Raw genomic sequence first — 26,492 nt, 5'->3', positions numbered from 1 at the left:
TTTATGTTGAAAAATGAGTACATAGATAATTTCGAAACCCTAATGTGACAACCCTAAACCTAACCCGGAAGAATACTTAAGGAACTACAATTTGTACAGAATTGCAATATGGAGAAGCGTGGTGCGCCACATGTTTTGTAGTTCTGAACTGTTTTCCCTATTATGTGGTAAGATTACAAGGAAGATTGTAGGTTCTCCGTGGGTTTTTGAGGGTGGAAAACATGTATTTGTAATCAAATTTGAGATTTCTTGTTGTTTAGAGGGTTAAATTATGTTTTTTATGGGTTTTAACTCAACACAGTGGCGCCCCCTGTTGGATTACCTTCGGTTATGATAGTGGAGGTCAAGACCTTTCCAAAACAGTTGACCCCATATCTGTAACACTTTTTGTTCCTGTTCTGTAAGCCTTCAAAAATGTCACATTTTCAAGGTTCAAAGGTCACTCCTGAGGAGAAGGAACCTTGCACAGTTTTCATACTGATATATGTTACTATCTAGGTTGAGACCTTTCCAGTGATGTCTTCATTGTTATCCTACGACAAAGTAAATTTTTCATCTTTGCTCCAAGCCAGCCCCTTCCAGGTATAGTTTCTTGCACCCTTTTCAAGGCCAACGTGGATAAAATCAGAAAAAGACATTTTCACAGATATTTGCCAACCAGATGTGTTTAACATATTGATGACTGACCTATGCACCATCATACTTCTAATTTTTGACCAGTTTACATCGATTATTTCCCCATTATCACCATAATGCTAACCATTCTATGTAAATAATTAAGGTTCAAAGGTCAATATTTCAAGCAGGAGCCATTTAGAATCTTCATGCTGACGTTTGTTGCTCCACAGGTCAAGACCTTTCCATTTATGTATTTCAATTAGTCCTATGACAAAGGTTTGATTTTAATACTTCATGGTCATAGCCTTGCCCAGATTAAGATTTCTAGAGCCATTTAGAGGCTCAGTGGGCTCTATGCACAGCTCCACTACTTCCTGAACTTAAGGCAGCTCCTTTGATTCCTGTCTTTCATTACTGGATGAACTGATTAATCCGGGTGTGCTCAACCTCAGCCATCACAACAGCAATGGCTAGACACACCTGAATTAATCAGTTCACCCAGTAATGAAAGAGTGGAAACATGGAGCTCCCTTATGTTCCCTAACTGTGCATAAAGCACATTGTTTGAATTCTGAAATCAAGGTTCCAAGGTCAATATTTCATTATATTTAATGATTTATGTATCAGAAAGAACACAGCCAGCAGCACGTATGTTATTTTAAAATATTTTATCACACATTTAGCCAGATATGAATACTGAAGTGCTGCTCTTCATATGATAACTTCCTTCTTTCCTTGACTTCTCTTTCTCTCCGCCATCATGGGTTTCTCTCGTTGCCCTGACCTGGGGGAGCTGCTAGTGGGAGGGAGGTAGAGAGAGAGAGAGAAAAAGAGAGAGTGGCAGAGAGAGAGAGGCAGAGAGATGAAAGATGTGCGCTGTTTGCAGACAGATTTAAGAGAGAAGCTATGTTCATTTGCATGCTGATGCTTCCCAGAATTACATGAAATGCATCCAACAATAATATAACACAATGACAAAGTGTTTGAAAGTAAAACAATATGTTTATTACCTTCCCAACAACAGAAAACAAACAACTTACCAAAACAAATTTGTGTCACATAACACAACAAACACAATTTTACCATTTTTTTTTAAGGAAGAATGTTGTCTTTGGGCTCCCAGGAGTTTTTCCACTTTGCTCCACTGTAAGACAGACAGAGATACCGTAAAAAATATCACTTTCACATTCTAACATTTGAAATATGTACCATGCTGATACTGAACTACTTTTAATGAGGCATGGAGTCTCCAGTTATATATTAATTCTTTCTTGTTGTTATTCTTATTATCGTCAAAATACCCAAGCATACTACCAATGATCTTGCAACCTCGTCCATTTTTCAGAAGTCTCACAATCTGTAGAGATGCACCGGTCAATCGGCCGCCGATCAAAAAGGCCGGTTTTCTATCCAATCGGCCCAATCGGTGACCGGCCGGTCACTGTCGTCATTTCCGGTTTTTGGCCGGTCACGCTGACACGCATGCGCAGCAGCTCAACGCGGACAGCTCAAAACTGAACCAAAGCAAAACAAAGATGTCGTTGATCTGGACATATTTTACCGTGTGCCAGGACGAACCGAAACAGGCTATGTGTAATGCTTGTAAGTCTAAAGTAAGCCGTGGAGGATCAACGCCTAAGACTTATGGAACAACAAGTAAATATGGTGTCTATTGTATGATTATAATGATTTCTTAGATAGAAAATCGGTATCGGTAAAACCGGTTTTGGCCGGTCAGACCCCCTCAAAAACCGGAAATCGGTATCGGCCAAGAATTTTGCAATCGGTGCATCTCTAACAATCTGGTCTCTTATGTTCAGGCAATTCCTTAAAATGTGGAGCGATGTTTCATTAAACACAACCCTCACCAAAGCTCTTTTCAAGTCTTGATGACTATGCAATGTGTTTTGCAAAGCAAGTGACTATTCGCCCCATGCACACAGCCTGAGGCTACCATCTACCAGAATATCCATCCACCCACAGTCACACACTGGGGGCTACGCCATCAGAACCAACTGGATTTGGAATTGGGCAACTGGTTCAGTATGTTGCCCAAATTAACTTCAACATGTAGACTGGTCACAGGTGAACACGATTCTGTCAGTTCAACCAAACAATTAAATTTTCATTTTGTATTTTAATTTAAATACAATACACTACACTGCCCAAACAGTATTTGACCTCTCTGTGGAATGCTTGATGAGAAGACTTTGCAGTTGCTTATAATTGAAGATTAAGTTGATAAAAATATTTGTTTCCCTAACCCAATCCCCATCAGTACAATAAACTTCAGATAACATACACACCATCCAGAGCAAGGTTGCCACTCCACCAACACCTCGACACAACCCTTAACAAGACACAAAGTAAAATTAGTGACAAAAATGAAAAATGGACAGCAAATACAACCTGAAGCACAAGTAATGTCAAATAAAAAGTGTAATATGACTAAAGATTGCCATCCTCTTTTAAACAAAGCACCTTGACGTATTTCTGTGCAGACAATTACAGGGTATGGTTCCAAAGAGTTATTTTCATCATCAGTAATTTCTTATGTCTTGGAACAAACCTCTCTGAGTCTTTGCTTTAGAATCCTTTTGTAGGGGAAAACGCTTAGACCTTGATAAATGGGGCATTCTGAAATGAATGAAAAGATGGTAATAATTCTTAACAGACATCTTATTCTCTGTTCACATCTTGATATTGCCATGAGGAAAAAGTTCTAAATAATGCTAACACTTCTAATAACAAAAATGATTGGTAACTGATATCTGAACAGGACCTGTTTTCAATTATGTAACAGTAACATGACATGGAAGGAGCACATTTTGGAGATAAGGACATTTGCCCATGATTTTTTTTTTTTAATTATTAATGTAATGATTTTTGAAGCCTTTCAACAATAATTACATGTTGACGACGAGGAAATCATTGGTTACTATGATTATCATTTTTTATTATCATTATTTTATGATAGTTTATGGTTCAGAACAATCTGGGGTACATTTTCCTAGGTAGCACTTTTCATGGGTGGCTAAACCAGAATCATGAGTATTCTGCACTACAAAGATTGTAACTGGAAAATACTTTGATTTCATATCTGACCACTACTAAAATACAACAGTGCATCATTTTGTAGCTTGTTGAACTGTCATGCATATGTGAGAGCATCCTTTAAAGTTCTGAAACGTTTGGGAAACTATTTTTTTTTGGCTGCTCACATTTTAGTTATTTTAGCTACACTACTGTCATATTACAGAGGAATGTTTTATTAATAGTAAGAACATGAGGAATGATCACAGCGGCCAAAAATTCTCAGCATGTAAACATGAACATGTGTGTGTTAAGCTTAGAAATACTGTAAGGATATCTTGATTATACCTTACTCGTCTTTCATTTTACCCCCAAAGAACTATGCTGAGCTAGTATATTATCATTCAATAACTTGCTGTACAATAACTGTAGCATTTTGCAATCATTTATAGAGATGTATTTCAAGTCACATTGAGGCAGACCCCGTTCCTTCATCTGAGAAAAGGATGGAATGAGCCTGATCTCACTGAAATTGATTGACAAAGTTGATTCAAACAGTTTGGATTCACAGAAAAACAGACATACTGTACATACCACTAATGTCTGCATTCCTACATAATTTTCTTTTCTTCTGGAGGCCAGACACTGGTGGAGTAAGGGAGGTGGAAACAGGCGGGGTGGACACAGGCGGGATGGACACAGGAGGAGCACAGGGGGTGGACACAGGCGGGATGGACACAGGCGGGGTGGACACGGGTGGGGTAAAGGAGCTGCCTGTAGCAGGACCATCACTGGTCTGTGCTGGAGTCTCCATCGTCCTGGTTGTCACCGTCACTTTTGGGAAGAACAAACATGAATTTTTGTGAATATTGGCTTAAGCAGTTGCAAAAAAAAAACATACATATATCAAAGGCTCTACTTTCAAAAGTCTATTGAAGATGCACAAAGAAATAATTGACAGTTTGATTTGTTGCTTCATTTAAATCATATTCTTACTCACACCTTAATGTTAAATGTCTGCAAGTCTCCACTAGGGACATACAGGAAAAAGTTTCACAAGAACAAGCAATGATATGGATGTAGATGATACACAGTGAATATTTGGCCTTCCCAGAGATCTGCATTCACCAAGTGCTAATCTAATGGGGACTGAAGGCCTCTACATACTCCACGAGAAGCGAGAACTTTGTTCTCGATGGCGGGGGGTCCGGACGTGAATGAGAACAGTTCTTGCCACATCGAGCTGGCCAAACTATGCTTTTTGAGGGGCTCAGAGAAGTGTTGCGTGATTGGTCGGACATGTGAACAGCTTTCACAAACAGCTGATCGAGGCTGAGAGAAAGTAAAAAAACGTTTCCAACACACGGTACATAAAGACACGGATACTGCCGCGTGCACAGTCCTGCACTGTCACCGAACAATTTTCATGTAAAATAAAAAATAAGCGGGTCAACCGGCTCGTTGCACAGAGAGACACAGACGAGCCCCCCCGCAGTAATCCCCGCCTCGTCTCGCGCTGCTTCTTGCGGAGGATGACATGCCCTGCCGAACAAGAACTTTTTTCTCGGTTTTGCAGCCTCGAGAACAAGAACAAATTTCTTGCTTCTCGCGGAGTATGTAGAGGCCTTGAGTCCCCTGAGTTGTACTGTTTCCTCCCTCTGTTGTATCTGCAGGACCAGAGGAAGTGCAGATAAATACAACAGAGAGACAGACAGAGGCACAGACACAATTGTTCAGCACTCCGCTTTTTGTAGTTTTAAATAAAAGGGACAGTCAGCAAGTCTTAAAGGCCCCTTTGGTCACTATATCCTTGTTTCTGGGCTGAGCCATGCCTCTGTCAGACACTGTCAGAGAATAGGGATGCCACAGTGAGATAATGTTCCTACCTTTTTTAATAAAGGTGTTAGAACTTACCTAATAATTTGTGAAAAATGCATCTCACAGTATGGGAGCAAAGGAACAAGACGGAGCAGCCAAAGTGCCATTATGTGGACATCTACAGGCAACACATAGTGCACCAACTTCTTTTTTGTTTTTCACTTTGACTTTAATTCCTCCAACATTGTCTTGTCACTCCAAGTCATCTGACTTACATACATGTATTGCATGTATTGTATCTAATAAAATTAAAGTGTGACATCTGCTACTTTGTGCTGTGACTCTGTTACTGCTACTGTGTTGAACAGTTTCACTTTAAGTTTGTATGACTAAATATCATTAAAACAAGGGATAGCAGTACCAGTAACACACTACTGCTGCAAACCTACCAGAGTGCAAAGGAGAGATGCAAAAAGTGCATGATGTTTGTTGAGCACAGAGTAAAAGATGCCAACTAAGATATGATGAAGAAATATTTACAATATGATATTACAATTTTACCCTAAACTATTCACATGAATGTATGAGAATGATTCAGAGTGCTGGAGACATTGTGCCTTGAGTGATGTTGCTCCTTGGTTTTGATCATGCAGTAAAAATGTTCATGCACCACAACCTAAATTCATGTCCTTTGTCTTGGGATCTTATCTGAGGACAGAAAAGGTTAGCGGTACCTGCCATGTGTTTAGAGAAAAACTTGTAGCTACCATTCAAAGAGGCATTTTGCCACAATGGGATAAATCAAGAGTAGATGTTCAATTAGTCAGCGTGGACACAGTTGAAAGGCGAAATATTAACTTTACTTTGATATGAACAAATGTGTGTATTTCTTCTTTTTAAATTCATCCTGAATTCACTGTGGATTGAGTGTAAATATGACATGAACATTTGTGTACATTACCATTGAGAAGACTCTCATAAATCTTCTTTATTGTGACAAGTGCATCCCTTGCATCCTCTGTGTCCAATGGCCAAGGACAAAGGCACTCTGCTACAAAGCCACTGGAGGTTCTCCTGGCGAGGAGGAGGACGGGATGCCTCTCTAAAAGCTCCCATTTGTGGAGCTGGAACAAAGTTGACACAAATTTTTAAGACTGAAAATTAGAAACATGTTAAGTCAGATGAATGTTGTATAGTCAACTGTGGTCAAATTTGTGTGGTGTATTACTTTGCATACAAAGACTATTTCTGATTTTCTTTGTCTAAAAAATGATCTTATTCATCTCTCCCCTCTCTGCTCTCACTGTTTTCAGTACATGCTGTTTTGAAACAAGGGAGCTCCTTTTTACACAGAGATCATGTAATAACACAGCAAGCAACTAAGCTCCCTCTTCACATCGCCTTTATCTATTTACACTGAACTAGGTATGATCATCAGAGTGCCACTTCAATGTGTGGTGCATTTCTCTGCACCACAACAATTGATTCTGCTGCTCCTCTGCTCTTTTCTAATGACAAATAGAGCTGACCTTTATAATAACCTCATGGATTTATAACATAAATCTAAAGTAAACATAAAGCAACATGGCAGCTCAACCTTTTACACAAAAAGGGACACCCACAGCGTACTGGTTCGGTTGGTTCTGGTGGCAGGACAGAGGAAGAAGAACAATCACCCTCCCCCACCCTCCCATTTAGGAACTGTGCCATTCATAGAGAATAATGGCGCAATAGTCCCACTTTGCCCTTTGCTTGGGTGGCTGTGTCTGAGTAGTAGAGCAGGTCGACCACCAATCAGACGGTTGGTGGTTTGATTCCCGTCTCCAACAGTCCATGTGCTTCTGTATCCTTGTGTCAGTCTCTGTATGAAAGTGAATGAATCCTTCCCTGATATATCATACCCTGATGGGTAAGCTCCTCCTCCCCATAAATGTCTGACTGTGTTAACGTGTGGGACAAGTAGTGTAAAGCACTTAGAGTGCTCACACGAGTAGAAAGGCGCTACGTAAGTACAGTCCATTTACCATTCTTGTGGAACATGTACATGTTGATTCAGTTAAAATAATAAAACAGCATTAAACAAACCTAAAACCAGGGGTCTGTGGAGTTTAAAACCAAAGTGTGCACACTGACGAATGCAAAACTGAAAATATCCTAATTTGCTTAAAAATGCATGCTTTATTAGTACAGGGTGTGCAAAATCTTTATATGCTTTGTTCACTTAGTGATTTTCTTTTCACTGAAATCAAATGTGGTATTACAGAAATATAATGTAGCTTACAATGTATTACATACATTGGGAACTCAGGATTTCATGCACAATGAACGTACGTCAAAAAACAAATGTTAGAATGCTGAAAGGGTCAGTGGAGTAACAGCAATATAGCAATGTGTATGCCAATATCAGATATTTTTTTATTTAGTATTTTATAACAATCTGAAAGAAAAAAATCTTACCAATAAATTAGTTGCATCATAGACTTTGTTGATGCTGCAGTTTTTTTTCTGCCGTTCTTTCCAGTCCTCTGTTATTTTCTGCTTCTGTCTCTCCAGCCTGTCCTTATATGGCTGCTTGCCACCACAGTGCTGGCAGGTCTTTCTGGCCACCCCAATTGCACTATGGCATATCACACACTCTTTTTGTGTAGGCATCTGGGGAAAGAACCACAAATAGGAATAAGAAAAGCAAACATGTTATCAGGGGATAAGATTCAAAGATTCAAAGCGTTTATTGTCACATGCACAGTAAGGAAACAGGTTTCCCTGTACAGTGAAATTCTTACTTTGCCGTCCACACCGAATGCCATAAATATTCAAAGTATATAGAAAGACTAAATTAAGAAGAGCATGCAAAAGAGTAAACATAATATAAACTATAGGTAAAATATAAGTAAGTAAAGTAATCTATGTACATAATGTGCAGCGTGCTACATAAGCTGTGCAACATTCAGCACTGAATGAGTAGTTGTGCAAAAAGAACTGTCATGAGGATAAGGATGTCTTTTACCCACTTATATTTTGTTGACACAGGTCAGGGTCATATGTTTTATAAAATCTTATCAACACAGTACCCAACATCATGGTTTTCAAAGCAAAGTGCTATACTAATCAGTTTTATCAAGTCAACACATGCAAACTATAGTCGTGATAGTCTCGTAGAGGAAGATAAGCATAGAAGAGGTCTGAAATTAAGAATTAATGCTTGTTATAGAATTAATGAGTACATGACAATTGTCAGTCCAGCGTCAGATGTTGCTGAAACTTTTGTCATCCATCAAATCTTGACTTTATTGCTTTTGGAAAGGATTTCACCCTTCTTAAGTTTTTAAATTTTTTACTTAACACAGTGTTTTGGACAGGATGATAAATATTTTACATTATTAAGAAAATAATTATTTTGCAGCACACAGTGTCACAATTTTAAGTGATCTAATGATCACTTTGACCTGTCAGAGGTAAAGCTCTCAGAAAAATTTTATGCTTGATTTTTGGCATAGGGCAATTTTAAAATAATATATTACTCAATAATTTCAATACACACTTTCTCTTTAGGACAATATGTACTGATTGGGAAATTAAATATGTAAAGTGTGATAATGACATTTCAAAATCGGCTTGGAGTCATCAATGTACATCTGTCATATCTGTCTCTCTTTTCCATCTTTCACCTGCGAGAGACCTTAAACCTTCTAAAAACGTCATATTTACATAGCTGTTATGCTAGCAAGCTAGCTAACTTTTAAAAAAGAAAAATAGATACTTTTGGCTAGTTGTTGTTATTGCTGTTAAACGTTTGCTCTTATAACTTTAATTTTATATCGCCTAGTAATTCTAGTTAATACACTGGAGGGCCAAACAACAAAAAAGGCGCTGACTTTAAAAATAAATTTACGTTTGGCTAGTTGTTGTAAATGAACGTAGCCCTTATGACGTTAATTGTATATTGCGTACTAATTGAAGATACTACACTAGATGGCGAAACTATATCAAAACGTGTTCTTTTGTTCTTAAATGTTAAAACATATTTACTGTGCTTACCTTAATTACTCCAACTGGCGTCGATGTCGCGGCAAACCCCCGCAATCCGCAATGCTCTCCTGTCACCAGTAGGAGCGCTAATGTAAGAAACGTTACCATGAGCCATATTCGAGGGCATGTACAAACGTACAATGGGGTCGTATGATTTGGAGGGCTTGTTGGCTAAAACCGCCTACATTTAAGTCATGTGACTGCTGAGTGAATATTGAGTGTAAAGTGACAAAGTCTGGACAGAAATCCAGTGACTCTCTCAGTCATTTTCATTCATGTCCTCATTATGAGTCCAGATCATCAAACACTAAGCCAGACTTCAGGAGCATGAAGAAGTAAAGAACTTGTGTTTTCCTGTCTAACTCCTCTTTTCAGATCAGATCAGGGGGAGGGGCTCCACTGACTGTCTCCATCATTGTGATCAGCTGTGTGCAGCTAATTGAAGGAAAGTGATAAAAACTGCAACGACACTCATGTGTGACGTTGCACGGAGCAGCGGCACCAACAGAAGACGACATGAATGAAAGAATCTAGAGGGAAGGAGTCTTCAGGGACCAGAATACTTCCTGCTCTATATGTGTCTCATCTAAATTCATGTTGTGGGTCTGTTGCTGTGGTTCAGCATCAGGAGCCTCCAGTAAGTGGGAGAATCACTGAGCATCATCATTCATGGGAAGCTTTTCATCCATCATGTGTTTAAATGTGTCTATACAGAGGTAGGAATACAGGTCTGATCAACACGTGCACATTTCCACATGGACTGATTTCTAAAGAGAACTTTACAAGAACATGACTGTTCACACGCTTTTATAAATATCTGTGCTAAGCTAAGCTAAGCTAACATTTCCTGGAGCATCTCTGTGTCTGATCCAGGGTCAGAGGACAGAAAAGATGTTTCTATGACAGAATGTCCCTTTAACCTGCAGAGATGTTTCCAGACTGAAGAAACTCTGAGCAACAGACAGTTATCACTGTTGTTCCTGCAGATGTTCTCCTTGGAGACTCTCCTACTCACATATCTGCTGTGAGCAAAGGAAAAAGGCTCCTACATGTGTGATGGTTCATATAACACTCATATCCAGCATGAAGCAGGACTGAGTGAAGGACAGAGAAAATGTCTGCAGATCTTCCTCCTCTATCAGACATTGTGTGGCTGCAGCAGCCTCTCCATACCTGAGTCTGTGTGGATCCTTCAGTGCAGCCATCAGCAGCTTCACTCCTGAGTCTCCTGGATGGTTGTATCTCAGGTCCAGCTCTCTCAGATGGGAGGGGTTGGAGGTCAGAGCTGAGGCCAGAGAAGCACAGCCTTCCTCTGTGATCAGACATCCTGACAGGCTGCAGAAAACAACACGTATGACAGAAACTCTGAGAGAACTGCTGTGAAACTAAAGCTGAACGTCATCAGATGTTCAGAGAAACTGGACCTGTCTCACATTATTGGCTTTGTGTCTTCATTGTTTTTATGCTTTATTCAAACCTGACAAACAATAAACAGACAGTGAAAGTAAATCCAGTCCAGTTTGTACAAGATGCACATGAAGAAAGAAACGGAACGAAGAGGAAAAATAAAGTAGAAAATAAAATAAAGTATAGAAAGTAAACAAATAGAAATAGAAATGAAAGAAAAACTGGCGTGACAGACTTCATAATATTCTATATATAATAATAGTATTTGTGAGAGTTTATTGGCTGAAAAGCTGTGAATGAATATTAATTATTGATCTGCATTTCTGATTAGAAACCAGTTTTAGAGACTTAAAGTAAAAATCAGCTTCAATCAGAAACAGCTTAAATGCTGCTGTTGGATTGTGAAATGTACTTTTATGGATGTGGAATTTTCCTCCTAAAATATAAAGATTGACAAAAGTGCCTCATTTTTTTCTTTGGTTCAAACTAAGTAACGATGTTCTTCCTTCTATGTTCATTTCATGAGTTGTTCTGCACAGAACATCGTTCTCACCTTCTTTCCAACATGTTTACTGTCTGGAAGCAGAAAACAAGCTGCTTTTAATAAAGCTTTATTGCTTTACAACATGTCTACAAACATGTGGGAAAAGCCACTATATCCATGTTATCCGTGTTCTATGTGTTAAGGCGGCTCTTGAACTCAGAGGAATAACATGAAGGAGAACAGAAAGGGGATTAAGAACAAACAGCAGGTGGGTCTCAGCCTAGTAACATGAACAAGTCCATCCAGGAAAGAAGTCTTTGTCTTCTTTTCATTTTCTACAAAGACATTCTGAGAAGATTTTCACTTCATTCTTCAACCATTAAAGTGGGTTTAGTTCTGGCAGATTTACATCTATGAATAAAATGTTTGGCCAGCAGATCAAGTTATTCCCAAGAAATTCCAAGTTCTTCTCCTTTAATGTTCCAGCAGTGACTCAGCACATATTCAGAGGGGCGCTGGGATATTTTCTGAGTGAAGCCACTTTGAAAGACTTCTTACGCTTGTTTGCAGTAGAAAAATAAGTTCTGTTATTTCCATTTCTGTCTCACAGAATCCACATGAGTTGTTCTCCAAGTTAAATTTCTCATGTAGGAAGTTGTGTGATGGGAATCTTCCATTTAGGATTTTAAAAGACACTTCTTTAGTTGTAGGTAGAAGTGGATGAGACAAATATCTTTTCCTTCTTTTCCTGATGTTTCTGTATCATCGTCCTTAAGAATGTCCTTTCTTTTTAAGTGGAAAGGGTCATAGTGGCTGTTAAGCCGTTTCCAATGAATCTGTTATTGAAGTCAAACTGTTCAAGTGTCGCCGCTGATCCAGAGCGGCTTCAGTTCTACTGGAATATCAGAACGCTCCCTGGTTTGTTGGATCATTCTTCTCACAGTAATGGGAACTGCTTTTAACTTTATTATACTCTTGAATTGTGCAGTGAAATTTCAGTTAATTCCAGGAATCTGGATCATTTAATAGTTCACCTGTATCGTCCATTAGGTGGGTGATAGACCAGATTCCCTTTCCATCCGAGTTCTTAAGAACATTGATTTTCTATTCCATAGGATGCATCGGTTGTTCCAAAGGGGTGTATTGTGTGGTGTAACATGATGGCAGAACAATAACTTCCAGTAGAGCAGAACTTGCTGGTGGAAATCTGATCATTTGCAGGTAGTTTGCGTACATCATCGTCACATCGTAGTACAAAGTCAGTACCTCCCATTTTTTGGAAAACTGTCCTGGGAATGCAGAACCAGAAGGAATCTCTGTGTCTAGTAAAGGAATTTAACCATTTAAGTTTTAAAGCTCCACTCCAGTCAGAAGACACTTCCATAAGTCTGCCTAGATATCCGTGTTCTTCCACGGTGCAGGTGAGGGTTTCGTTAGGAGGAAAGGAGACACGGTGCCATGTTCATGACGGCAGAGCGTGAGCTGCACATGCTGCCGTGGACGTATACCCACGCTGGCCACCAGGTGGAGCCAACGCTCCATCTGGATTAGTCCAGCCAGCGAGACGCTCCTTAATAGTAATGCTGACATTATGTGGGGACCAGTTAGCTGCTTGGGCTTCTTCAGGCAGGGGGATGTTTATCCTCAGACCTGCTGGTTTATATGTTACTGTTTAGTGCAGGTCTGCTTGAGGGTATTGTGTGTATCATGCTTGTGTAACACAGCCTGTAATATTGAGTCCAGTTACTGACTGATGTCTGCTTGTTGTTGCAGGACTGGTGTGACACTGCTGAGCTGAACTACTGTAAATAAACGGAGCTGGACCCACAGTTCAAGATAAAGATACTCCATCCGCCTCCTCCCTGTATTCTGACCACCACTGTACACCATCTTGTTTAAAGGCTTCCGACCTCATCACAGCACTGAAACAGCTCTGGTCAAAGTGTTAAATGACATTAGGTTGAATACTGATTGTGGTCAAGTATCAGTCCTGCTTCTGTTGGATCTCAGTGCCGCGTTTGATACTGTAGATCACAGAATCCTGTTGCATAGGCTGGAAAACTGGGTTGGACTTTCTGGAGCGGTTCTTAACTGGTTCAGGTCCTATTTAGAAGGCCGGAGTTATTTTGTTACGATCGGCAGCTATGAATCCGAGCGAGTGGCCATGACTTGTGGAGTCCCCCAGGGGTCAGTCCTTGGACCTCTTCTGTTCAACTTGTATATGCTCCCTTTGGGTAAAATATTACAGAACTATAACATTAATTATCAAAGTTATGCTGATGATACACAACTTTATGTGTCTCTGTAACCAGATGACTGCAGTCCAATAGACCTATTGTGTCAGTGTCTGGAGCAAATAAACACCTGGATGAGGGAAAATTTTCTACAATTAAATGAAGACGAAACTGAGATTATTCTGTTTGGTAGCAAAGAGAAGAGGGTCAGCATTGGCAAACACCTGGAGACTCGGGCTTTTAAAATCACCGACCAAGTTCGTAACCTGGGAGTGTTGATAGACTCAGACCTGACTTTCAGCAACCACATCAAAGCTTCACTAAGAAGCTTTTTACCAGCTCAGAAACATCAACAGAATTAAAAGTTTAGTCTCCCAGAAAGACCGAGAGAAACTCATCCATGCATTCATCTCCAGTAGGCTGGATTACTGTAACAGTCTTTTAACAGGACTTCCTAAAAAGAGCATTAAACATCTGCAGCTCATCCAGAACGCTGCTGCTAGAGTTTTAACCAGGACTAAGAGATCTGAACACATCACACCAGTTTTAAAATCTTTACACTGGCTTCCAGTCAGTCACAGAATAGATTTTAAAACCCTTCTGATTGTTTACAAATCCCAGAATGGTTTAGGCCCAGAATACATCTGTGATATGTTCAGAGAATATAAACCTAGCAGAGCTCTTAGATCCAAAGACTCTGGTCAACTAGTCCAGACCAGAGTCCAGACTAAACATGGAGAAGCAGCACTTAGCTGTTATGCTGCAAACAAGTGGAACAAACTGCCAGTGGAGATTAAACTTTCCCCAAATGTAGACATTTTTAAATCCAGGTTAAAAACATTTCTTTTCTCATGTGCCTATGCATGAAATCTGCACGGTAACTTTTTAACTTATCTTGCTTTAAATCATTTTAATGTAATTTATTATTTTATTGTGATTATGTGTTGATGCCTTTCACTATTCTAAATATCTGTAATATCTTTGTTTTATGTAAAGCACTTTGAATTGTCCTGTACATGAAATGTGCTATACAAATAAACTGCCTTTCCTTGCCTTTACCATAAAGCACCTAAACCAACTGGTTTGCTCATCTATCTACATAACAACCCCTAAACTGAATCCCAGCACCTCTAACATTTCTAGTTTTTTTTTAACAAACTAGAAATGTGTAAAAACCATACTGTGCTTGGTTGAAACATAATATTTTAAGAAGAAAAATATTATTCTTGTTTTCTCTAACATGGTGTGATCCCGCCTGCCTTCCCCACCTCGGGCTCTGAGCTCTCTGCACAGAGCGATGCTGCCTTCCTGAGTGTCTGCTGTAGTGGTGGAAGAACCTGCTTAAACCAGGAGATGTGGTACAATTCTTAACTTCTACCACTCAATACCAACACATTCTTATCATCAGCAGTCCTCATGTTTGCTGCATTTAAGCTTAGGTTACTCTTTATGTTGGTAGGTAGGAGTTAGCCAACGTTTTTCTAGCTAAGAAACGTTAGCAGTGGTCAGTACCACTGTCCTCTGTTTGAACTGGAATGAGAGAAGCTGCTGTTATGTATGTGCATGTGTTCATATTAAAGCCAAGATGCTACTGACCAGCTAACTGACTGGATGCACATTAACATTATAACCCTGGCTTTGTGTGTGTGTGTGTGTGTGTGTGTGTGTGTGTGTGTGTGTGTGTGTGTGTGTGTGTGTGTGTGTGTGTGTGTGTGTGTGTGTGTGTACAGACACACAGACTCATCATGGACATAAAATGTTATTTTTGTAAAACAGAGCCAGGTCCAGGTAAGAGTGTGAGATCAAATGTTCTGTCTATCAAGAATAAGTAATAAGTTGTTGTAAGTTGGATCAGTGTATCAGTGTTTTTATCTCTGATTTTGTTTGAGATACAGAATTTAAACGGAAAGAATCACGTTTTATGCCAATTTATATTCCTAAAACGAGCATCCCAACAGGATTTCCCTCTCCATGTTATTTTACCAGCATTATAGAAACATTCTCTGATATTTATTTGTGCATTTTTATTTTTTTACTTAAGATGTCAAAACCATTTATTTAAAGTGTGTTCTATTAGTAAATGATTTTTATCAGGTTTAGGAAATAAAGTTTTAAGTAGTGCTGGAGAAATATAAAAATGTAATAATGATTAATTGCATTGTTCTGTGCAAAATGTACAAAGACTAATTTAAAGGTCATTTAGTTGAACTGAATACCCCACAGGAATGTCTAGCCTTGAACATAATTTTATCACCTACTATGAACTTTAATATTGTTGTCCTCTATAATCCACCTTCACATACTGTTACCTTTTATGATGAATTAAGTTATGTAGTGAAGCAACTTGACTCTTATAGAGAGACAATATGGTACGGTGACTTTAATATCAATTGGTCTGACAAAAACTGCAAAAAAAAAAAACTAAAAGCAGTTATGACACGATTCAATTATCATCAGATGATTAAAGGGCCGACAAGGAAAACCAGACAGACTAAGACCCTCATTGACCCGACATTTACTAACAAACCAGAACGTATAACAAGGACTTATAATCTGATAACAGGAATCTCAGACCACAACATGACTGACTGTTAGGAAACTGACTAGAAACCTGCAGTATTTTGGTAAACCTGATAGTGAAAAAATAAAATACATCTAACTTTTAGTTAGATGAGTCCTGACCTGAGAGTTTCCAGTTTGTAGTCTGGACTCTTCAGTCCACCACACAGCTTCTTCAGTCCTGAGTCCTGCAGGTCGTTGTTACTCAGGTCCAGTTCTGTCAGACTGGAGGACTGGGAGCTGAGGACTGAGGACAGAGGTCCACAGCTTCTCTCTGAGAGACCACACGCACTCAGCCTGGAGAGAAAGTTACAGAGAAAATGTAAGACGTGAAAAGACTGAATCAGCACTCATGTTGAACGTAGACTCAAAGAACACCTGTAGAGAAAACCAGGTGTAACTCCACAGTGTTTTACCTGTTTCATAGTGTTCTTACTGTTTGTTGACTGTTTCATTTTACACGTGTTTACCTGGTAAAAGAGGTGATGGTAAAATAATCTCAGTTCAGAAGGACCAACCTGTGACCTCAGAGATGAGTTTTAGACACTGATTTATATATGTGCAGCCTCCACAGATGGTCCAGTCAGAACAGATGAGGTATACAGCACCAGTCCACCACACTTCTCCTTATGCCACGCTTTATTGTTGCTGAGTCACATTCTACGTATGAACACATGTATATCTGTAAGTCTGTGGTTTCTATCAAGAGAAATAAAATACACAGAATGATCCTACGGAAGCTGAGAGTGGTCACGCTCATGTTTTTTTAACACTGCCTGCTAAAAACAACACTGGCCGGAGAAAACCCACGCAGAGATGGAGAACATGCATCAGACGTTTTCTGTAATCTTTACTCCTGTACCCAGACAACCAAAACACGTCCCATTCTCCTTCAAAAAAGACATCTTCTCTTCTTGTGTCCTTTTATCCAAAAGAAGGCAAATTTCTAAGGAATGACCAGCTCCACAAAACAAACAAACGAGTTCTTCTCTCCTTTATTCACAGGTTCCTCTCTCTTCTGAACAGATGTTCCAGTTGTGGCAAAACTACTGTTTCTAGTTTCTGAACCAATTTGAGACTCGACCATTTTCAGTTCTTTTCTCCTCATTCCAGGTTCATCTTGGATATTTTACTTGGTGATTGCAGGGGATCACCATCAAAAACCTGTAGATCTCGTTTAGGTAAAAGAAAAAGCGACTGTTGTTCAACCAGTAAAGATGTTATTTCATTCTGCTTTTCCAGAACTGTGAGGAAACGTTGGTCTGTGTTGCTCTCTAATGCAGATACAGATGAGTCAGGAGAACTATGTGTAGCTGTTTGATGTAAAGCACCATTTGATGTTATAGGTAGACCGGCCCGAGTCACAGCAGCAGGAAGCCCAACATTATTATTTATCTTTGGTTTCACAGCAGCGTAACTGAGAGAAAGGACATCATCTACAGCCTCTGCAGCCAATGGCTGCCTGTTAAACTCAGGCACAAATGTTGCAGCATTAGCATTCAACTGTGTTTTCTTTCCTCTTTTCAGTTAGCTGTTCATCCCGTCTGCAGAAACATGACACACAAGAACCTTCCGACGCCTTTAACACACTCACTTTAGCCATAGAAGCAGCCAGTTCCATGTCTAAATCTAGCTCCTCCTTCTTTCTCTGCAGCAACTCCTGCTGCTCCTCTAAAACATGCTTTTCTTTCAGCAGTCTCTGATGAGCCAAAAGAGCGGCTGTCAGTCTTTAATCCAGCTGATGATGTTGTGGAGGAAGCGGACTTGCTTACCACTGTACTACGTCTCTTTCTTCTACTAGACACATTAGAAACGCTGTCATCTGGTCTAATGTCATCTATTACATTTTCAATATTACTCAGCATCATTCCTCTTTATCATTGGAAACATTGGATCCTTGACATGATGAACCAACAGCACCCACTGCAACAGGTTCTTTTATCACCTCCAACAACCATTTCTTTGTTTCAGCCACAAAAGCTATTTTATGTTATTTAACACTATCAAACCACATATTTTTCTTTTCTTGTTCTTCAAGAGGAAGAAGAGGAACTTCCATAGCATGAAGATGATCTGCCTCATTATACAGACTTGATATATTTTCAAGACATGACTGTATTTTCCCAACATTAGCAGCACTTTGAATAAGATCTATAATTTCTCTTATTGCACCTCTGATCCTTTTTACCTTTGCTTGATGTTTTTCTTGGAGCCTTTCAACTTTATTTTTAAAAGCTTTAGCTGTAAGTTTTGTTTGTCTCTTCCCAAGTGTTTAATTTAACTCCATTTTTCATTCACAAAATATCCAGTAACCACAAAAATATTTGCTAATTTCCAACTATACACAGCCTTTATTTATTTACCTATTTATTTATAACTTATGTTTCCACATATACAGTGCATTATTTTAGTTTAATTCCCCTCTACCTCTTCTCCAGGACTATACTAAACTCAACCCTAGTCTTCTGTGTGTACTAGCGGTGGGTATTTATGTACCTAAATACCGATAGCCTGGAACCAGACTGACCGTCTTAGAACCAGAACTACGGCAGCATTCCCAAACGCAACGCTTCAGCCGCTTGACACACGAACAAAAACACTCACAAAATCCCAAATTAAACAAACCAGTACAATCACCTTATGTTAAAGTACCGCTCAGCCTAACAGGGGAAACAAAAACACCCTTTATTAAAAAACAACCATAAATGTTCTCAAACACACTGTGTGTGTGTCGTGTTATAGCAACGGCTACGACAGCAAACAAACAGCAGCAAATTGTGAATAAATGGGCTTTACGAGACTTCAATGCACGTTCACGTCTACCGCTCACAACTTTAAAAGCAAACTCAAACATCCAGGGTTGTACCGATAATACCATTAAATCTGCTTCAACAAGTAGGCTAATATCTTCTGTTAACAAGATGCTTTTTGTTAACAAAATAACAGAATAATCTCCGTTGACGGATAAGTTACTAGTTGACTTTTTTTCTCTTGACAAAAATAATTTTCTGTTGACAAATAATTACTTTCTATTGACAAAATATTGCAGCGCAGCAACTTAAATTTGAACCCAATCACCGCGGCAGGATAAGACATGAGGATTTGTATCAAAGACGCGTCACGCTGAACCAGTGCACTTGTCACCATGTTTTATTTTTCTTTATCCATGTTACAATAGAAAGAAACAAGCACTTACTTCAGCTGATGAGCTTCAAGTTGTACAAGAATAAATCAAACGGTGCATTTAGATGACGGTTAATAGAAAATATCTCCCTAAGCTCACCGTGCCTCCATGCTCCAGGTCCAAACCAGACACAGGTGAGCGTACCCATTAATGACGATAACACACCCACAATCACCGGTGATGTCACACACATGTGCACACTAGGGCTGCAACGATTAGTCGACGTTGTCGACAATAGTCGACAACGAATTTAGCCGTCGACTATTGTCGGCCAAAAAAAAAAAACTACAAAGTGAGACATCGTCTTCTAATCCTATCTCTGCTGAGAGTTGCACAATGCACATGTGCAAAGAGGGGAAAAAAATATAGAGTGAGACATCATCTTCGTTTTATTTTTTATCTCTGCTGCGAGTTGCACATATAGTTGCACACAATAAAGTCTGCCAGGGATAAAATATGGTGGCAGATCAGGGAGGAAAACCACGGCGGAGAACGTTAAAAGTCTGGGATAACTTCACATTAAACTTACAAAATAAATTAAATACATGTGAGATTTGTAAAGCGGACCTTGTGTACCACGGAAGTACGTCTGCAATGCTCGAACATTTAAAGAGGAGGCACGTCAGACTTACATAACCTCATGCAAGATTTCAAAGCTGAAAGTGAAATAAGATCCATATATAATAATCACAAGATACATAATCCGATTGGTCGACTAGTCGTTTTAATAGTCGGTGACTAATCGACCATCAGAATAGTCATTAGTCAAAGTCAAAGTCACTTTATTTGTCAATTCTGCAGTATGTACAGACATACAGAGGACCGGAATTGCTTTTCACACAGACCCAAGGTGCCGACAATAAACATTTAACATACATCTTTAAGTAAAAGAAAAGTTGCAGCCCTAATGTGCACACACACATTTTATGGGAAAAATAAATAACCTGACATATGGCTCCTATAAAGGATGCTACCGTGGAGAGGGTTGTAGTGAGAAAGGCAAAAAATTATGAAAAGACAACCTAAAAATGTTTAGAACAGCAAAAAAAGAAAAAAAAACTAAAACTTAATTCTTCGTGAATATTTTCTTTGTTTTTAAAGTTTAATTTTATCAAGTGTAATTTGTTTTTAATTAGGATGTTACAACACTTAACTTTTTAAATATGTATGTCCACTAATATGTGATGGTAAGCCAGCGCGGGACCAACCAGCAGCAGCTTTGTACGTTTCATTTCCAGCCTGGAAAGAACATCTTCATCATGACAGCAGATGTGGTGAACTATTAGCAAATCAGCTCAAACAAAAGCAGGAAAAACAACCATCTCCAACATTAAGGACTCAGCAGGAAAGCCGACCCAGATACCCGAAGAGATTAATAACATGTTTAAAGAATTCTATGCAAACTTAAACTCATCTGGGAAAACAGATGAGGAAAGAATGAAGTTATTTCTAAACAACATCAACCTACCACAGTTAAATGAAGATCAAGTTAACATGCTGGACTCACCAATAACACATGAAGAACTTTACACTGCTCTTAAACATCTGCCTAATCTATGGGATAAGTTTTGTGCCACTGGGGAGCGAATCTGAATTCTTTATATTTAAATTTGAATCATTCAATTTGAATCTGAATATGCCTTTTTGAATAATTGCTTAAAAAACTGAATCCAAATGACCATATTTGATATTGAATCTTTGTTTTTTTAATGTGTATTGTGGTAAAGTTGAAACTTTTGTATTTGAAAAAATTCATTCCCTAATTCATTTTCATAGTTCAGTTTCAGTTCTCTCCATTCAAATTCAGATCTGAAATTCAAATTCAGATCTGAAATACAAATTCAGATCTGAAATACAAATTCAGATCTGAAATTCAAATTCAGATCTGAAATTCAAATTCAGATCTGAAATACAAATTCAGATCTGAAATACAAATTCAGATCTGAAATACAAATTCAGATCTGAAATTCAAATTCAGATCTGAAATTCAAACTTTTGTGCCACACATCCGGGACCTGACGTGAGGCAAAACTAGTCGATCGTAGATGGAGTAACGACAGTTTTGTGTAGTTGTTTTCAACAGCTACGAGCAGGGGGAGGGCGAGGGGAGGGTGGCGGCGGGGAGAGAGAGACGCTAAGATCCAGGCCAGCCACTCTCGCTACAACGACAGTTACCGTTTCTGTAGCGGTAGTTACCGTTTCCTCAACGGTCTCAGCAGTTTGCTGTGGGCTGGTTGCAGACTTTTCACATTAGTGGTAACTCCTAATACAAGAAAATATGCGTAGATTTGCACAGATTAATCTGCACCTCAAGTGACGTACATACACCATGTAAGCTATAACGGACCAGCTTTTTTTTGCATTGGTTTGGAAACATTTTAGTAATATCGCTTATTGATAAGAATAAACATGTCATTATTTTTTTAACACATAAAATATACTACATATATATGTGTATATATATATATATATATATATATAGTAACTTTCCAGATCTGTTCCATTTTGATATTAAATAATCAATGCAATAACCATCATGTAGGCTGAAGATCAAGCCCCTTCATTGTACTTCTTTCTGCGACCTTCATATGCCAGAGGAGGGCGCAACCTTGGAAGATTAAGTCCGTTTTGTATTTGGGACATCATTTAGTTGTTTTGTGTGATGAAAACATGAATGATCTGGGTGAATACTCGATTCTTATTTGGCTGTAGGGTGTCCATATGGACACTGCCGTTGTAGCGAGTGGCTGGCCTGAATCTTAGCGTTTCTCCATTTCTCTCTCTCTCTCTCTCTCTCTCCCCGCCGCCATCCTCCCCTCGCCCTCCCTCTGCTTGTAGCTGTTGAGAACAACTGCACAAAACTGACGTTACTCCATCTGCGATCGACTAGTTTTGCCTCACATCAGGTCCCGGATGTGTGGCACAAAAGTTTGAATTTCAGATCTGAATTTGTATTTCAGATCTGAATTTGAATTTCAGATCTGAATTTGAATGGAGAGAACTGAAACTGAAGTATGAAAATGAATTAGGGAATTAATTTTTTCAAATACAAAAGTTTCAACTTTACCATTATACACATTCAAAAAACAAAGATTCAATATCAAATATGATCATTTGGATTCAGTTTTTTAAAGCAATTATTCAAACAGGCATATTCAGATTCAAATTGAATGATTCAAATTCAAATATAAAGAATTCAGATTCGCTCCCCAGTGGCACAAAACTTATCCCATAGTAATAACAAAGCACCAGGACCCGACGGCTTTCCTGCTGAGTTCTACAACATTTCTGGTCGTTCTAGCTCCCCTAGTTTGCTGAGTCATGTCTGAAATACAACATAATTCCAATATACCAGAAAACATTAATAAAGCTACAATCTCATTCATTTTAAAACCTAACAAAGTAGGGCTGGGCGGTGTTGCAGCGCTCTGCTGCAGACTCCTCTCACAGCCCCATCTGCTTTAGTTGTATTCAGCGTGAGTTGCAAACACCTCGCCAGTTATGGGCTGGACACACACGAGGCGATGTCACTCCTTCTCCATCATTTTCTATCGAACTTGCGCGCCAAGGCGAAAATCGCTGTCCTCCTCCAGCCAAGCAACAGGCGACATTCGTGCATGTAAAATGTTGCGCTGGTATGGCAAGCCAAAGGGGTCAAAATTTGCCACTCTCTTGGCGCGTTTGTAATAAAACGGCATAAAATACGCCATTTTGTGGCTAAAACGGCGTTAAAATCACAGTTTTATGTGGCTAAAACGGCAAAGTAATATACGCCGATTTCTAAAGCTTCGGTAAACGCCGAAAAATACGACGTTCTTGGTGGTCAATAAACGCCGCTTTTTGCGGCGTTCAAAGATCGCGCGTAAAAAGCACCTTTTTGTCGCACCTTAAAGCCAGTTAAAAACGGCGTTTTGTGCAACTAAAAAGTGCGTAAAAAGCGCCGTTTTGTTTTATTATGATTATCCCAGCCCCTTTTTTGTACAGCCAGTAAAATTGAACCATGATCATCCAATCAGTAAAAAAAGAGAGCAGACCACTCCAGTTCATCACTTATCTCTTCTGAAGGACTGTCTGCATTTATCCAGTAACCCTGTGGTCTGCTTGTGTGCTTACATCTCCAACCATATTCAAATGCACTGCCAGGATACAAGTTCAAATATAGATAAACTTTGTTATATCTTTTAGAAAGAAAGAAAGAAAGAAAGAAAGAAAGAAAGAAAGAAAGAATCCCCCCCCCCCCCAGATTCCAGATGGGACTTTGAATTAATTTCACTGCTAATGTTTTCTCCTAGTTGACAGAAGCCAGGTACGCACTCAGAAATATTTAGTAATACAAAAATAAGAAGTGTTTTGACTAATCAAAGCAATCCCCAACACCACCACCACTACCACACTCATACAATGCGTTATCAATGAATTCATCTGCAGTTGAGATCTGAGCGCCCTCTTTCGGTTTTAGCTGGAGTGGCCGTGGTTTGCTAATAAATCAGCTTTGGTATATATAGCTCGACTTTGTATGTGAGTCTGTACTGGACACAATTTTGAAAGCTGGGCATGGAATCTGTGACAAGTCTCCAGACTCAGTGACTCAATAACTTTTTCAGCCACTATAAGGTAGGAGCAGCAGCAACGACCATTACACCAGTTCCAGCCACCCAACCATCCTTCACCCTACTCATGTAAGATGTACCCTCCAGAACATCTGCATGCAGAAGGCAGCTGGCCTAGATGACTCCCAGGATGGTTCCTAGAGACTGTGTTCCAGAGTTAGCTGAGGATATTTACCAATATCTTGTACTGTTCTCACCTGTCTGAAGACCTGTCATGCTGGCATCCAATAAGAAGAGGCACCACAAAATTTCTATACAGTTTTTACTCCAGAGACATGAGCATGGTGAAGATTGAACTCAAAAACTACCTCCAATTCGACAGCATGTTTCATGTGCTACATCTTATTTTGCTGTTCCTTAGGCACTGTGTGCTATAGTTAATTTAGTCATTTATACTATACGTATAATACATATAACATATTTGTGAAAACACAAACTATTTACATTTCACAATGATTGTTCACACACATGATCATACAGTATATGTATGTGTATGGATAGATACAGTACCTCACAGAAGTGAGTACACCCCTTGCATTTTTGCAAATATTTCAATATATCTTATCATGGGACAGCACTATAGAAATTAAACTTTGATATACAGGACACCAAACCATAAAAACTAAACTTTGATATTCTTTATGTCAAAGTTTAATTTCTAGTGTTGTCCCATGAAAATATATAATGAAATATTAACAAAAATGTGAAAAATATACTCACTGTGAGATACTGTAAGTGTATATATGTATGTCTATACATATACACAGATATTACTTAATTGCATATTTCCATAACCCTTCTTGCATAATGCACAACGTGCCAATAGAGTGGCGAATTATGACCACTTTGGCTTGCCATATCCTCGTTCACGCAGACGTGCACACGGAGGCTTGCGACGCTACACAAGAAAATAGAAAAATGTTAAATTTTTGTGAGTCGCGAATAAATAATCTACCAGCTCCCAGAGACACAGAGAGATAAACGTTATAAACAAACAGACCTCTTTCTCAGTTAACACAGCGAACAACCCGGATTTAAGAAACTCATCAACACGTTGGACAAACGGCATCACATCACGTCTCCATAGTGGAGTCTCTCCCTGCCCTGGATGATGAGTGTGGTGAGGGTGATGTGAAGGACGTGGCGACAGTCCAGTGTTTTGCCACCGCTGCGGACCTGTGGTCAAGCCGCATCATAGAGCCGTATAGAAATGTCGTGCTACATTTCATTGACGCGGATTTCAACGTGAAAACAAAATGTCTCCAGACTTCTTCTGGACTTTTATAAGGCCTTTGATACGGTGGAGCATCAATTCATTTTACAATCTTTAAAAACTTTTGTTTTGGGGATGACTTCTATTCAGCTATCGTCACTCTATAAAAACAGTAACAGCTTTATTAAATTAAAAGCTGGTAAATCCCCAAGATTCAGTTTATCTAGAGGTATTAGACAAGGCTGTCCTGCCTTTCCACATCTTTTCTGTTAGTTGTTCAACCCAATCTGGAATAAAATACCTCTACATTTTAAAAATCTGTGGCATTGGTTCCTTTTTAATGTGTAATTATCATGTTGGTAAAATCCACTCAAACTGTCGACTTTTCATCACCAAGCCTTCTTATCATGGTCACTTATCTATAAACACAACTTTCCACCACACACACACACTATATCTGGAATAACAAGGACATCTTATATAAACACAAAGCACTTTATAGAAACTGGTTTCATACCAGTATTATACTGGTAGATCAGCTGTTTAACAACGAGGGCTTCTTTTAACTTATGAAGAATTTCTGTATAAATACAACATCCCTGTAACGCCTGTGGAGGACGCCAAGGTGTTTGCAGCTATCCCCTCTGGAGTGTGTATGCTTTGTAAACACCAACAGAGGATTGATACCAGTACACACCCCTGCTGTCTCCTCTTCATCCTCCTGTAGGGAAGGTCTGTCTGTCCAGTTATTCCAGAAATAATAATAGATCAGGAAGAACATTATTTCTAAAGAATATTCTATCATTACCTTGTGCTGTTTGTCAGTGGAACATGTTTGTGGATGATGTGCCATGGAAGCAGGTTTGGCTAATTCCTAATAAATCTCTGATCACTAATAAAAGGAAAGAAATCTCCTTCAGGCTGGTCCATAGCATTTACCAGCTAAAGTCTAGATTCAGAACAGATTTACATGAAATATTCATATACTTTGCAGTTTTAGTAAAAACTCTCCTGAAACGATGGTCCATTTATTTTGGTCTTGTCCAGCTGTAAAAGTGTTTTAGTAAAAGATCTGCAGTCTGATTCAGGATGAAATTGATGATGTTTTTGCTTTATGTGGAAGGATGTAGAGCTTGGTCTTGTAGCGAAGGATCTGCACAACAGTCCTAGTGTGAACTTAATTAATCTCCTTATTATTGTGGCCAGATTTCATGTTCATAAGTGTAAATTTACAGGTAGGAAACCAGGCTTCATTTCTTTGTTTGGTTAATTCAAATATTACATCCTCTCTATACATTATTCT

The 26,492-nt window shown here is 39.1% G+C and overlaps 2 protein-coding genes across 5 annotated transcripts in view; both read right to left on the bottom strand.

Moving 5' to 3' along the window:
- Window positions 1–26,492, bottom strand: part of LOC121628328 (NACHT, LRR and PYD domains-containing protein 3-like) — a 329,827-nt gene that overhangs the window by 289,096 nt on the left and 14,239 nt on the right. The window lies entirely within an intron of this gene.
- Window positions 772–10,728, bottom strand: LOC121651582. Of its 4 annotated transcripts, none has more exons than XM_042003923.1 (8): window positions 10,672–10,728; window positions 9,508–9,584; window positions 7,927–8,121; window positions 6,431–6,593; window positions 4,246–4,485; window positions 3,188–3,255; window positions 2,925–2,968; window positions 772–1,762 (listed from the first exon to the last, which is right to left on the bottom strand). In XM_042003923.1, exons 3-8 carry the CDS (start codon window positions 8,119–8,121, stop codon window positions 1,711–1,713), a joined length of 762 nt encoding a protein of 253 aa, XP_041859857.1. In that variant the 5' UTR covers window positions 9,508–9,584; window positions 10,672–10,728; the 3' UTR covers window positions 772–1,710. The 4 variants fall into 4 exon arrangements, with proteins under 4 accessions (XP_041859857.1, XP_041859829.1, XP_041859838.1 ...); XM_042003904.1 differs by lacking the exon at window positions 10,672–10,728 and having other exon boundaries at window positions 774–1,414; window positions 1,702–1,762; window positions 9,508–9,771; XM_042003913.1 differs by lacking the exon at window positions 10,672–10,728 and having other exon boundaries at window positions 774–1,411; window positions 1,702–1,762; window positions 9,508–9,771.

Source organism: Melanotaenia boesemani, chromosome 2, assembly GCF_017639745.1.
Source record: "Melanotaenia boesemani isolate fMelBoe1 chromosome 2, fMelBoe1.pri, whole genome shotgun sequence".
NCBI classification, from domain to species: domain Eukaryota; kingdom Metazoa; phylum Chordata; class Actinopteri; order Atheriniformes; family Melanotaeniidae; genus Melanotaenia; species Melanotaenia boesemani.
This window is presented reverse-complemented; position numbering and strand designations above follow the sequence as displayed.

Coding starts and splice junctions, on each gene's coding strand:
- LOC121651582 (XM_042003895.1), bottom strand. CDS start 9,606: ATGGTAACGTTTCTTACATTAGCGCTCCTACTGGTGACAGGAGAGCAT. Junction 3,256..4,245: donor TAGGAATGCAGACATTAGTG/GTATGTACAGTA, acceptor CATTCATTTCAG/AATGCCCCATTTATCAAGGT. Junction 1,763..2,924: donor TGGCAACCTTGCTCTGGATG/GTGTGTATGTTA, acceptor TCTGTCTTACAG/TGGAGCAAAGTGGAAAAACT.